The 15,855-nt window shown below is 40.7% G+C and overlaps 1 protein-coding gene across 1 annotated transcript in view; it reads right to left on the reverse strand.

The window, feature by feature from the left end:
- Window positions 1–15,855, reverse strand: part of DPF3 (double PHD fingers 3) — a 248,393-nt gene that overhangs the window by 11,579 nt on the left and 220,959 nt on the right. Inside the window, 1 exon segment of the mRNA XM_014558984.2 lies at window positions 9,121–9,233. Coding sequence (XP_014414470.2) covers window positions 9,121–9,233 — 113 coding nt within the window.

The following is a 15,855-nucleotide window of genomic DNA, read 5'->3' on the forward strand; positions in this document are numbered from 1 at the left end:
AATTTCCCTGAACCTCACTCTTTCTATTTGTGAAATGGACAACAACCATACTTGATGGTAACAGCCTGACACTTCAGAACCTTTTCAGGGTTTCATTATGTGACTGTAGAGAAATGTAAGCGATACGAGATCACCTTTCGGCTCCCAAAAGCTTCCTCAGGGGCTAGAGCTCATCTGAGACAGGACCCTCCAGTGCTGTGGCTAATTTCCAAGGACATAGTTTGCACCTTTGCTCCTGCAGTTCCCTCTGCCTGGAGGCTCTCCCAGTCCCTGACCCCTTCACTTCTGGACCATTCCATACCCACCCTTCAAGTCTTCAAACACTTCTCTTCTACAAAGATTTCACTAATCCACCTCAAATGGAAAGTCTCTGTCCCCTCTTGCTTCCTCATAGTACTTCTCTTTCTTACGACATTTAATTGCACTTTCCTTTATGCTGCAAAGCCTGGCATGTGGTAGACATCACACACAGTCCATTTGGAAAATGCCTCTTTTGTCTGGTCCTTTTTTGGATTGCAGTGCCCTTGGGGTAGAACCTTGTCTTACTCATTTCCACATCTCCTTCAGAATTTCCTCATACATAGTAGCTACTCAATAATTGTTTGTGATCTGGTCCCCATTCTCCAGGTTTAGCCCTGTTCTATTAGTGATCTTTGGACTCGCTTGGATGGCTTACAAGATGCCTGCAAAATTAAGTTTTGTATCAAATTTCACCTTGGCTCCTACCAGTGCAGAGATCCTGGAAAAAGTAGATATAGAAGTTGGAAACCCCCATGAGCAAGCAAAGAGGCAGGAGCGATCTTGAAAGACTTTTTTTTTTTAATCATACTAAGACCTTTCAGTGGGACAATGGGAAGCTTTCAGAATTAGCAACAGAGGAGTAACATGGTCAGACTTGTAATTTAGAAAAATCTCACTAGCTACTGTGTAAGAACAGAGACTCAGGTGGAGAGAGACTGGTTCTTGAAACCAGAAGACCGCTTAGGAGGCTACGATGGTCATTTAGGTAAGAGATAACCCATGATGGCGGGCTGAACTAGGGCTGTGGCGTGGGGGAAAGACAAAGGGTTTGCTTTAGATGTAGAGAGTGATATCGGAAAAAATCAAGACTGTCTTCTGGGTTGTGGCTCAGTTAGCAAGCCAGATGATGTCACCACCCACTGAGACGTGGGCAGAGGAGCAGACCTGTGAGAAGCAGAAGGCAACCTCAGCTATAAATATGTTCTGCAGATCTACGGATCCCCTGGTGAGGATGTCCTGGAGGCAGCTGGAGAACAGGAGAGAGGCCTGGACTTGAGATATGGACTGGTGATTTGATGGCAATGGAGGTCCTAGAGAGGAAGCCCAGAGTATGTGAGAGCTGACGTCTTTGAACCTGTGCTCATGGAGAGGTGTTCATGAACTCCTTGAAATTATATACACAGCTTTATGTATAAGTACAAATGCACATTTTTCTGAGGAAAGGGTAAATCCATAGCTTTCACTGAATTTTCTCAAAAATCAAGGACTCAAAAAAGTTACTGAGAAGACCAAGAACAGATGCATGGGGAACACCAAAGTTAAGGGACAGGCAGAGAGAAAAAAAAAAAAAAAGACTAGGAAGCAGCAGGTAGAAAGGTAGGATGAAAGCCAGGACAGTGTGTTTTATTCCAAAAGAGTTATACCATTATTGTTGGAGCTGAAGTGAGGTGATTTAGGGATAATGTGATGAGAAACAAGTTAGAATAGGGACAGAAAACAGGGAGAGACTTGTCAGAAACAGTATTACTGATGTCACTGAGGACACTGATAACTCCCCCTCTAGTGATGACACAGAAAATACAGGAAGATAGAATATCTTAGATTGGACTTTTCCAAAGGGAAACCAAGGCATCTGTGTGGGTTTAAATGCATCTTTCATGGGTTGATCATTGTCCAGCTCCACATTCTTTTCTTTTCCGTTTACCTCTCAGGATAATTGCCTGCCTAAACCAGCAAGAACCCCCAGCTCATGCTGACTCCCATGAGAAACGCAATTTGAGGACCTCTTACTCCCAAGTATTCAAGAACCAGGATTCACCTATGGCTGCAGTTCCCGTAGAGTGGGAATCCCATTCTGGGCTGCGTAGGGGAAATCCCTGGCTATGTGAGAGGAACCCTGTTGCCCAAACAGCTTCACTCTTTGATTCCTCCTCTAAGGCTCTGCCAAGTCAATGAAAAACTGCACTAACACTATTTATAAAGCCAAAGACCAGAATCAACCCAAATGTCCATCAATAAAGGACGGGTTGAATAAACTAATGAAGAACTGTGCAGCTGGAGGAAGCAATGAAGACGATGTCTATATAGTGCTGTGGACTAATCTCCAGGATATTCAGTGAAAAAGCAAAGTGAAGAAAACACGTATGTCTTTTTACCATTTTCTAAGGAAATGAATCCATTGTCTCACAGATTCATGTGCGCATACACATGTCTGCATTTAAACAAAATAGAAAGGTAAACCATATATTTTTTTAAAATGGCCCTATAAGCAAAGTGTGAAAGAGGTAGGGATAGATTTCCTTGAATATACTGTTTATTTTATAGATTTGATTCTGGAACCAGTAAATATTTTGCATGGTTATAAAGCAAAGTTCACATTGTAATTGTCACTAAGAAACCAAAGAAAAATGAAACAAATGAACCTGATTATGTGTAAGTTGGTGGCATAGCCACACAGAAAGAAATTTTTCCAAGAGATTTTAAAACAAGTAATTTGACTGTACATCCTCAGTTGAATACATGCTAAGGACAAAAATAAGTGCAAATATGCACATATATATACACACACATATTTCTTTCCAGCAATCATATTGTTACCATTAATAGTGGAATTGATATTGTTTTTTGTGTGCATCAAATGAGTGATTAAATTAGTATTGAAAAGCAAAAATTTTGACATGGTTAAAAGAAAATACAGATGTAAGAATGATAAAGTTAAGTAAAAACCCTATAGTTAGTTCAGGGTATGAGCTGAAATATCAACATAAATTCATGGTGTATTTTATCTTTAAAACAACCAAAACATATTTTCTAGCTCTGTCCATTGAAAATGTCTCCAAACAGTGACTAATTCAGTAAAGATTACCCTCCCAGCACCCGTATTATGTCCTCTAAAGACCATTGTCCACTAAACGGAACCAGGAGTCCTTGGAGAAATGGCTGACTCCAAGTCTGGAATATGAAATGTCTAAGTATCTTTACATATTGGAAAGCAAGGAAATTATCAAATACTATTGAGGTCATGTCAAAAGGACTCAGGATCCAACCTGATTGTGTTCCCACTGCCCAAAGATGGGACAATTTTAACTGTAATGGATTGAGACAAATCAAGTATGTTTAAATCCTTGAGTTTATACATTTTTTTTAAACTGTCACTTTTGTAAGACGCTAGGGAAACATCCTATCATTTTTAATTGATTATATTAAAATAATTTTATCTTAGAGAAAAGTTGCAAAAATGGTACAGAATTTCTACACACACTTCACTGAGCTTCCCCTAACATGAACATCTTATATTACCGTGGTACCATCATGAAAAGCAGGAAGTCACCGTTACCATTAGCACGACACTACTGACTAACCTGCGGACCTCACCTCATTTGAATTTTACCAATTTTCCCCAGGATTCAATCCAGGATCCTACATTGCAGTTAGTTGTCAGGTTTCCTTAGTGTCTTTGAATCCATAACAGTTTCTTGGTTTCTTTGTTTTTCATGACCCTGAGACTTTTGAAGAGACCACGCCAGTGATTTTGTAGAATGTGACTCAGTGTGAGTTTGTCTGATCTTTCTTTCCACAAGAAGATTGAGGGTATGCATTTTTGGCAGTAATACTACAAAACAGATGTTACGCCTTCTCAGTGCATCGTACGAGGGGGCATGGATATCAATGTGTCTTATTACTATAGTAGTAATGTTACTCTGATCATATAGTTAAAGTAGTGTAGTGTCTGCCAGTTTCTCCAGTGTAAAGTTATGATTTTTTCCCTTTGTAATATATTAACAAATAATCTGGGGAGAGAGGATATGTTGAGATCAAGCAAATATTCTATTTCTTACCATACTTTTGCCCACTAATGTTAATATCAAATTGATGATTCTTACTTACAGTAACCATAATGGTGATACTTGCCTATTGGTGATGTCCCTCTTCCTGCTACATTTAATAACTGAAATTCTGCTCTAAGGAAGAGTTCACCTCTTCCGCATTCAGTCATTCATTCTCTTATTCAATTTTTAATACATTAGTATGAATATTTATTTTGTTCTTTGGGCTATAATCCAATACTATAATTATTTACCTTGTTGCTCAATCTGTCCCAGATTGGCCACTAGGAGTTCCTTCAAGTTGGTTCTCTGCCCTTTAGAGATGCTCTATGATTTTTTTTTTTTTTTTTTTGGCACTTCCTTACTTTCTAGTACCAGAGAATTCTCCAGCTTCCTCTTTTATTTTCCCAGCTCCAGCCCTGGCATCAGCCATTTCTCCAAGAATCCCTGGTTCCTTTTATTGGAGAATGGTATTTAGAAACCAATATTTGGGTGATATGAGTCCTCATTGCTTCTGGGTTGTCATTTCTTCTAGGCCTTCCTAACAGAGTTAGCAAATAAATGTATGTGTAGGTACACATGCACACATCTGTATTTATTTCTGACTATGCTGTACACCAGAAATTAACACAACATTGTAAATCAACTATACTTTAATTTAAAAATAAATAAATAGCTTTATTTCTGTATCTATCCATATGTGTGTATACATATAAATAGCTATAGATAAATAATATGTAACTACATATATATATAATACATTATATTTAAAAACATAAATTTCATACTGATACCCCCCTATTCTAACCCAACACAGCAGAGTTCAGTCTAGCCTCCCCCCTTTATTTGACTATTCTTTCTTTAACATTGAGAAACCTGGCTTTCATTATTCACAATACGCAGTTACCCAGAAACAGACTCACAGATGTAGAAAACAAACTTATTACCAGTGGGGGAAAGTGGTAGGAAGGGATAAAATTGGGAGTTTGAGATTTGAAGATATTAACTACTGTATATAAAATAGATAAACAACAAGTTTCTACTGTATAGAACAGGGAGATTTAGTCAATATTTTATAGTAACTTATAATGAAAAAGAATATGAAAAAGAATATATGTATGTATATGTATGCCTGAACTATTACGCTGTACACCAGAAATTGACACAACATTGTAAACTGACTATACTTCAATTCTGTAAAAATGAAAAAAACAACCAATATGCGGTTATCAGTTCAGACCTGCAGACACATGAAGTAGTTTCAGGATGACTAACTCACATGCCCATGAAAAACAAATTTACTAGCTAGAGGATAATACTTGTATAGTTACTTCTGTCTTTAGCCTTAAAATACACAAATACTGCTTTCCTAAGTTATCTAGGTTAGTTCTTTCCTTCCCTACCTTTAAGTATGGTTATGTTACTATTTATACTACAGTCAAGTTCATTTGTTACTGTTCATACTCCATTTTTGGTTCTCCCACACCCTGGTTGAATTTCTGTATTTATCTATTGGCAGGCATGTAAAAATGACATCTTGGTTCTAAGAGTCAGAGCTGCACAAAAAGGCGTTTTCAGAGAAGTGTCACCCCTCCCCCACCCATCCCTACTATCCAACCCCTTTCCCCATTCTTTGTACCCCATTCCTACCCACCCTGTAGATGACTAAGCTCTTTAGTTTCTTGTTTATCTTTCCTGTGTTTCTTTTACACAAGTAAACAGACATATGTATATTTTCTTATGCCTGTCTTATAAGAATGGCAGCATACTGTAGATACAGATACTGTTTTTACTTTGCTTTTGTTTTTATTGAACAAATTATCCTGGAAATCTCTCCATATTAATTCATAAAGATCTACCTCCTGGTTTTGTTGTTGTTGTTTTATAGCTGCATAAAACTTCCTTGTGCCCTTATTTATTCAGCCACTCTGTGTATGAGCATTTAGGTCATTTCCAGCATTTTGCAATTATAAACAGTGTGACCTTAAGTAACCTCATGCATACATATTTTCATAGTGGTGTGGGTATATCTTTAGGGTTGATTCCTATAGGTGAGGTAGATGAGTCAAAATGTAAGTGCACAGTAGTTGTGCTAGGTATTGCTCAATTTCCCTGCAGGAGGGTTGTACTATCTTGTGATCCCACTGACAGTGTATAAGGGTGCCAGCTTTCCCACAGCTTCATCCATAGGATGCACTGTCACCTCCCCCCCCCCCAATTTTATGGGTAAAAAATGATATCTCAATTTTGTTTAAATTTGAATTTAATTGTGAGTTTAAACATCTTTTTCCCAAATGTTTAAGGGTTATTTTTATATCTTTTGTGAACTGTTTTTCACATCCTTTTTCCGTTTGCTATCAGGTTTATGGTCCCTTGTCCCTCAGATTTTAAGAGTGCTTTATATATTATACATTACCACCTTAATCTGCATATATACTGCACTGTGTTTGCTGCAAGTATTTTCTCCCAGTTTGTCAGCTGTCTTTTGACTTTATTGGGTTTTTTACTATACAAATGTTTACATGGTCAGATTTGTCACTATTTTCTTTTGCTGCTTCTGAATTTTAAGTCACAGAAAATCTTTCCTTACATTAAGTTTAAAGAGGAAGTCACCCATGTTTTATTCTAGTGCTAATATGGTTTTTTTTTTTATATTTAAAACCCCAGTCCATTTGAAGACTGTTCTGATATAGTACATGAGATATGGACCTAATTTTACCTTTTCCCAAATGGTCACCCTACTGTCCCAGCACTGATCATGAAAATGTCCATCTTTGGTCCAGTAATTTTAAATGCAACCTTTACTTTATGCTAAATGTCTATATGTCACTGGGTCAATTTATGGGTTTTCTATTCCATTCCATTGGTCTCTGTGTCTATACTGTTTTAATTTAAGAGGCTTTATAGTATGTTTTAACATCTGGTAGGGCTAGACTTCCTTCATAATTTGTTGTTTTTCAGTGTTTTCTTAACTACTTTTTCATATTTGTTTTTCCATATGAACTTGTTTAGTTCCATATCAACTTGGTTAGTTCCATTAAAAAGTGTGTCGGTGTTTTTACTGAGTTCAAATCAAATGTGTAAATTAACTTAGGAAGAACTGATCTTTACAATGTTGAGTCATTCTATCTAGATCACACTGTCTTTCCATTTGCTCAAATGTATTTCTGTCTTTTCAAAAGCATTTAAAATTTTTCTTCATATAGGTTTTACATATTTACTGTTCAGCTTATTTCTGAGTTTTTCTTATTTGTTGCTATTGTAAGTGGAGTTTCTCTACCACAATGTCTTCTAACTGGTTATTATTTGTGCATATGAAAGCTATTAAGTTTTGTGTGGTAATTTTATATCCTGCTACCTTTAATGTTGGAGTTAGTTTTATTATTGATTCTCTAGAGTTTCCCAGATATACTATTAAAGTTTATGAAATAGAGAAAAAATTTCTTTGTTACCATTCTTATACTTCTCATTGCTTTCTCTTGTCTAATTGCATTAGCTAATATCTCTAGAATAATGACAAATAGTAATAGAAATTGCGGGCATCCTTACTTGGTCCCTGATCTTACTAGAGGTGCCTTTAGTATTTCCCCATTAAATAAGATAATGGCCTTTAGTTCTCAGGTATAAAGAGTTTATCATGTTAAGAACGTATCCCACAATTTCTATTTTCTTGAGTGTTTTGATTATAAATAGGTGTTGAATCCACCCCCCTTATTTTGAGAACTGATAAAGGGAAAGAATCAAGTATTTATTCTGCCTTTTGTACATAATCTATACTGAGGGTAACTAAATACAAGGCTGGAAATTTTTCTCTTTTTAGAACTACTCCAACTAATAAAGAAGTAATTATAGAATATCACTATTTGCAACCCCTAATAAAGTAGTCTGTAGTCGAAGATCTCTAACAGCTGCTACCTTCACCAAAAGAGACACCATGTATTAATACCTCCTGATAAAGTATACACCACTATTTATGAAGTAGTCTTGCTATTTATATATACATTAGAGACAGAGAGAGAAAGAGACAGAGAAAGAGAGAATCTGGATCTGATCAAACCTCCAGCTCCAAGCACCAATGTGCAAGAAATACAGGAGACAGAAGAAAATGTCAAACACTGCCACAGGGATGCAGTCAGTAAAATACAGTCATGGGAAACTCTATTGAACAAATAAATTGATTTCTTCAACAAAAAATCAAGGAGCAAAAAAGAGAGCAAAATAGAGGGAAACCCTATGTATTAAAAGAAACTTTAAAGACAACTAATTGCAACCTATGGACCTTATTTGAATCCCAATTTAAATAAACAGACTGTAATGAAAACTTTTAAATCAGTTTAAGGTAATTAAGACAAATGTTTAAGACAATTGAGGCAATAGGAATGTTGACTGGATATTTGATTCTATTAAGGACTTATTGATTTTTTTAAATCTATGTTAATATTTTTGTTTAAAAGTAAGTCCTTATATTTTTGAGATACATATGAAATATTTATAGGCGAAATGATATTATGACCGGGATTATAATATTGTGGAGAAAGAGGTGGCAATATTTATGAAACAAGATTGGATATGTATTGATCATTTTTGAAACTGGTGATGGGATACATCAGTTTCATTATTTTCCCTATCTTTGTATTTATCTGAAATGTTGGTAACAAAAAGTAGGATTTTTAAAATTCTGCATTTATTACACTTAACATTTAGACCAAGTGAGATGACACATTCTAGAATGCGGTGTGAAGGGCCACATATATACCCAACTACACCCAACTATAAGCAGTGGGTACCGTTATCTGTCCCTGAACCCTCCAGGACCATGGCCAGCAAGGCAGCCTCTGGCCATCACCTGCTGTACCGGTCTCCATAGACACACAGAGAACCCAAGATCCCTGTAGTGCAAGGGTCCCAAAGGTCCTGGGGGCAACAGGAAAGGGGGAGGTCCTAGACATTTTCCCCAGGAGCCCAGTGATCAGAGTCTTCCCTTCCTCTCCAACCCTCAGAGGACTCTCAGCTCCTTGGATTTCTCCCTCCCATGCAGGAAACACACACTCACATCATTCTCCGAGGTCCCACAGAGGATGCAGGATTTGCACTCTATGCACTGCCACTTGTAGGTCTTGACAGCCTCGGTCATGTTCAGGGTGAACTGCAGGCAGGTGGGGTGACCTGGAGGAAGCAGAAATGGCAGCATTAGGGCCAGAGGGTCCTACCTGTCACCCCTCAACACCACAGCATTATGCCCAACTTGGAGGGAGGGTGGGGTAGCACAGGTTGGGAAGCAAACTGGGGACCTGGGTGGAGCCCTACCCACACTCCTCACCACCACCCACAATCACATGAGCTCAAGGGCCAAAGAGAGAAATGGGCATTACCCTTTTGCTGGGAATAGAGATCACCCAAATCCTCTCACCCTACGAGCTAGGTGCCCCAGATGTATAACCAGTTGACAAGGACAGAAAGTGGTGATCAAAGGGAAAGAGAAAGGAAATCGCACAGCACAAGGCAGCAGTGTGAGAGTCACCAGCATCATCTCCCCAGCTCCAGCATCAGTTGTGGTGGGAGCAACACATAAGAGCTACTTGGGGCTGGGCCTTTTAACCTGCAAAGATGTTCGTGCTGCCTCAGGGCACGGGGGAGGAGGTCAGAGGGAGCGGGTAAAGTTCCCAGGGACAGAGCTCAGAAGCACTGGGAGGCACTGCACTGCTATCTCAAGTGTCGTGCCCACGCCCAGGAGACTAGCAGAAGCCCACGCCCTGCACAGGAACAGGGCCTGTGGGGGGAGGGCGGAGAAGTGGTGCATCACTGCAGTGGGCACACAACGGTCAGGTCAATCCTGAAAGGACTGGTCACTGGCTCTCACTCTTCTCTCCATCCCGAGTATCACGTTAGCCAAGCCAGCAGCAAAATGGGGAGGGACATTAATGTGACCTTCGAGCACACAGCCCCAGCAGACTAATATCCGAGGCTCAGCCTGCAGAGCTGGGCTCTGCTCTCAGTCATACCTCCCGCAAAAGACAGACACCGGCAGCGAGAGGACAACTATGAGCCACAGAACGTGAAGACTTTGACCTTGTATTTGGCATGGAAGAGAAACTGGGATCATGTCCCCAGCTTTCCCAGGGCTGTGAATCAGACCGGAATCCACCCAGAGAGCCCAGGGAAAGCCCATTACTGACTCTGTCACAAAGAACTGACGGTTTCATGTATTGCTGGGGTTTGGTTCACCCATCTCCAGAGCTCCAAACTCTGCCAAATCCACTCTATCACGCATTGTGTTGCCTCTTTCACATGAGGGATTGTGTGCTTCTAAAGAGGGATGCTATAGACAGGGGCGTCAGTTAGGGGCAGCTCCCCCAACCCAGTGTCCTCCACCAATAGTCAAGACCCCACCTGGTACCACCCCTCCTTGGCAAAGGCACAGCCCAGCAGGAGACCCCCATTTCCTCTCCTCCAGATTCTCACGGAGCTGGCTACATCATGGTCCTTTGGGGGAGATACTGTCTATTCAGTCAACATAAGGCCCCTTCAGATCTGGAGCCCCACAAACACCAAGCACACTGAGTTACCTCTGAGGGTGGGAGTGATGGTGGAAATGACTTGTGGTGAAGGGAGGTGGAGACACTTAGCAAATAGCAGGTGGAAGTGCTAAGGAGAGGACTGATCTAAAAGATTATCTAGGACTTCTTAAGCACCATCCAATTTAGGACCCCCCCCCCCACCACACACACACAGCTCTGAACTGATAACCGTCTCAACATGACACCATGTCACTGACCCTGGACAGAAAGAATCCTTCCATGAAAAGCCTGGATGAACATTCTGCTGACTGACATTCCTGAAAGCATCTCAAAGATCTGTCTAAGAAGAACACTGGCCAGGGTTGTTCCCTATTCCAATCTCTCACAGAAAATAGTGGAATGAGAACAGGAGAAGAAATACCAGTTTGAGATTCTGAGTGGCCTGGGTCATAGATTCCCAGGTTTGCAGACAGGACATCTGGGAAGGATGAAGATGAATTTACGGAGCAGATACCCAGATCAGCAGGTGGTTGCTGCCCAGTTCCATGGCCTCAGGGCACCCTCAGCCACAACCAGCCAGCTTACAGTAACCGCTCCTGAACAAGCGTTGACTGAGCACCTGCTCAGCCAGCTGTTGCACCAGACAGAAAAGACACAGCGCTGGGCACGAACCCCCAGATCCCTCTAGTCTAGTCAGAGGGAACGCCAGTTAAAAAATGACACACATATCTCTTTTCTTACAACTGTGTTGTACGTGCCAGGAAGGAAAATCATGACTGGAGATGAAAAAAATCACAGGAGAATCGAATCTAGCCTGAGATGTCAAGGAAATCTTCTCTGAGACAGATCTTTACACTGATACCTGGCAGATGAGGAGGAGTTAGCTGGGTGGGAGGGGGAGCGGATTCCACGTGAGGAGAACTGCACGTGTAGCGGCTCTGAGCAGCAGGGAGCTCGCACATTCAAAGGAAGGGAAAGGCCAGTGAGCAGGGGCGTGGTGGGCAGAAGGAGAAGGGCAAGAAGCACCTGGCTCTCCAGTAGTTAGAGCCAGAACACACGAGCACTTGTGGCCCTTATTCAAGGATTTGGGGCTTTAAAATCGTTGAAGGATTTTAAGCAATGCAGTGACTGGATTACACTGATTTTTTTTTTAACATGTCAACTTGATGATTTAACATCAGTATATATTGCAAAATGATTACCACAATAAGATTACTTAACACATCCATCAATCCCTGGATTGTTACATTGTGTTTTTAAAGGACCATCGCTTCAGCACAAGGGATCTTCAGGGTAGTGAAGCAGTTCTGAACCTTGATCACGGTGGTGGTTACGTGCATGATAAGACTGCATAGAACTACAAATACACACGCATACACACACGTGTGTGTGTGCACGTAAAACCAATGACATGCACTGAGTCTGTGATTGCATCGATGACGATTGCCTGGTTTTGATAGGATACTATGGTTATGTAAGATGTTATTACCATTGGGGGGAAACTGAGTAAAGGGTGCATGGGACCTCTCAGTAATATATTTTGCAAGTTTATATGAAGCTATAATTATTTCAAAATAAAAAGTTGAAAAGATCTTTTTAAATAAGGAAAACACAAATAAAAATTTAAATCAACAAAAAGGAGGGAAGGAAAGGAAGGGAGGAAAGGAAAGGAGCTGCTGTCTAGGGAAAGAATTGGGGGGAGCGGTGCAGGGGGACATGGGGAGGGTAAGGGGGTGCAGAGACATAAGAATTGTTGCCAGGAAACTAGTTTGGAGGCAGATGCTGCTGCCAGGAGAGAGACAAGGATCAAGGATGACGAAACTAAGGTGGAGATTTAAGAAATATTAAAGAAATCATTGACAGGACTTGACCATTATTTGAACATTGGGAGTGTGGGAAAGAGAGATGATGAGAAATATTCTCAATATCCTGACCAAAGATACAAGGCGGGTGGCAGTGAAACTTACTCAGGTGAGGAAGGCTATAGAAAGCATATAGGGACCAAATGGGGAGGGGAGCTGGTTTCACTCTGTTTCGAGCATGTTGAATTTGAAAGTCTGTGAGACTTTGGGTGGAAATGTCAAGTGGATGGTTGAATATATGGGTTTAGAGCTCAAAAGAGAAGTACAGACTAGACATGTAAATTTAGGAGTTTTTTCTTAATAGATGGTCATTGAGAATTCGTGAAATTACCTAGGAAAAGGGAAAAAAAGAGAAAGGAAGAGGAGAAAAGAGAGAAACGGTCTAGGATTAAACTTTGAGGAACTCAACTATTTGAAGATAAAAAGAAAGAACCAATAGAGGAAAGTTGAAAGGACGGCCAGACAGAGGTAAGATGCAAACTGGGCAAGTATGGGTCACAGTGGCCAAGAGGGGAGCTTTCAAGAGGGAGAGGGTGGAGGAGGGGCTTAAAGATGGTGGAACAGAAGGACGCAGAGCTCACCCTCTCCCATAGATACATCAGGGAGAGGGTGGTCAGCTGTGTTGACCGCCACAGGTGCTTGAGTTTGTCATCGCTCAATAAGGACCCCGAGTGAGGGCGTGTTGACAGAGCAGAGCCGAAGCTGCCCTACTAATAGTAACGCCCTTCATCAGTGTCGCCTTCCCTGGGAAGGAGGGTCAGCACATTCCAGAACATGACATGGACTCCGCAGCCAGCTGTGCATCTGGAGCTGCCTCCAGGATGGGAGTGAGGGGTGATGTGTGTGCTTCGTTCATTCAACCACACTCCACAAATATTTCCTGAGCACCTGCTCTCTGTTCAAGACCTCTCTGACCACCGTGCTGAGCTCTGAAGACATTTTCTGGGATAGCTTTGGACCAGTGAACAGAAGCAAGTAGGCTTGGGAAACTCCTGTTGGAAGTCTCTCAAAAAAACCTCGTGGGGTCTCTCTGTTTGTGTCTTCAGAAAGACCTTCAAAGGCAAAGAAAGGGAATGAAGCTCACAAGGCCTCCACCTCCGGTAAAATTCAGGATTAAAATTCAGATTAGCCTCAGCTCTGGATGCAGAGCTCCTTCAGCTTGGAACTCAGACATCATTCAAATGGGAGAAGAAGGGAGGTGATGCAACTTCTCAGCCAGGGAGGGTGAGACACAGAGAGGTAAGTCACCCAAGCTGCCATTAGCAGGTGCAGAAACTCTGCCCAGAACCAAGTCCTCCTTTCTGTGCCACCACAACAAGGCACCCGTCTGCTGCCTGCCTCTACAGACAGAAGTCATTCCCCAGATAAAACTATAAAGATAAGACTTCTTATCTATCCATGGAAATGACTGAAATAATGCCACTGTTGGACAAAGAAAAAGCTTCCAAGGAAAGTGCCAGAGGCCCATATCTAAGTTTTACTGCTAGAACTAGAACTTATTTTTGCCCCGAACTAATTTCTAAAATCCTTGGAAGTAAATGGGTAATAGTCCTTCCAATTCAGCAATGGTAGAAAATAAAGAGGCACATTGGCAGTTCAGTGATATATTCATGGTCACTCACTACTGAAAGATTCTTGCCTTAATTTCTTTTGTAAAGTTAACCATTATTCTCTACCGTGCTTGCTTGGAAATCTAGATATTCCATATTTCCAGTTTTTTCTTTTTTTAAAGCAAAGGGTGTGTCTATTGCTATTTAAATAGCCCAATGGAATGAAGGGGAAACAACCCTTCCCAGACCCCTGGGGTGAGATGATTCAGCAGGACATTTATAAGATTCCAATTACCAAAATGGATTTAGAAAGTGGCGTGGCGTGCATGATTTACCCCAGCCAGACCATTAAAAACCGAGTCCTTCCTGAGTGTTCCTCCAAATTTGTTCTATCAGGACAGTTCAATAAATCTTCTGCCCCCTCGTTTAGTTGGTCCAGGGGTGAACTTGGTGTGACGAGGCATCCTTAATCCAGCCCTAACCTTTCCAAAATGGACCTCAATCCTCACTAAAAGTTGAAACAGGAAGTATAAGTCATGGCCACCATGTGCGGAGAACTAACTTCTGGGCAGGGCTTCCAGACAATAAAAATTTGGCCTCAGGGTACAATTTCAGCAGATGGGTAGAAAAAGGGAAACCAGCCGGCTGTGAGAAGCTTCCCAGAAAGAAGATTGTTCATGAGGCTGTTGTGTATGACATTACAGTCGACTGAGCCCAGTGAAAGAGAGGAGGCAGGCATCTGAAAGCAGGGACTGCCCCCTTGCCACCTGAAGGACACATCTCATGTCTTTGCAGAACTCACGTGCATAGATGCTGAGATGTTCCAGGGACAGCAAACAGGATTTTGTGCTGTCTGAGTGAGAAGGCTCACAGATGAGTATCTAGGCAAAACCAGTGTTAGTTTCGTATTCATAGCTGCCTGCTCGCACACATGCTTATACACACTGCCCACACACATGGGTATTTCCAACCTTTCAGGGACAAAAATATCTAAATATACCTTGTGGATTGAGCTCCAATTACAAATGTGACTTAGAAGCTAGCAGAAGTCATTAACCAGTCAGTGTCACTCTATAGATACTTGGCACAGTGAGAGAAACAGTTCATTTTCAACAAACCCTGGGCAAAAAGAAATCTACAAACTGCTATGACATGTGTCTCTTCCATTATGATCCTTATTAAAAGAGTTTTTATTTCATTATTGCCAATATTTAATTTGGACTAGGCTAAGCCACATCACTGATTAAATTAGAGCTCTAGGGGAAAAAAAAATTACCTCGCTAAGCATGTGCTGAAAACATAAATAAAACAGATACAAATAACTGTGGAACTAGCATGGTCTATTATTTATTCATTGTGAAATTATAAACACCCAATTATATTGTATTACCTTATTTATCAATGTTGATCTCTTAAAAACTAATTTCTCAAGAAAGGAGAACTTAAATAGCTGTGGTTCTCAGGCAAGTAAGTGCAAAATACAAAATTGCGCTCCTTGGCCTGATGCCTGGTTTATAGAAATCATATTATATAAAATATGTAGGATCAATTCCAATCTGAAATAGCACCAAAAACAAGTCTGCATAGGGATTCATTAGAAAATAATTTGGCTCAAATATCTAGCAGTTCTCTATATTCATACACACATGCAATTCCTAATATTTACATATTGCAAAAATATATAAGAAGCGTTAGCTAAAGAATTTATGTACAGTGCAGTCAAATCTGAATCCTCCACGCTAAAGAGTACTTTGGGGGAAAAATATTACTAGCTCACTTTGGGAAGCCATCTCACTCCATCAGATCCACTCATTCTCATGTATTCTCTCTCTCCCTCTCTCCTCTGTTTCTGTCCCTT

This window comes from Camelus ferus, chromosome 6, assembly GCF_009834535.1.
Source record: "Camelus ferus isolate YT-003-E chromosome 6, BCGSAC_Cfer_1.0, whole genome shotgun sequence".
Classification (NCBI taxonomy): domain Eukaryota; kingdom Metazoa; phylum Chordata; class Mammalia; order Artiodactyla; family Camelidae; genus Camelus; species Camelus ferus.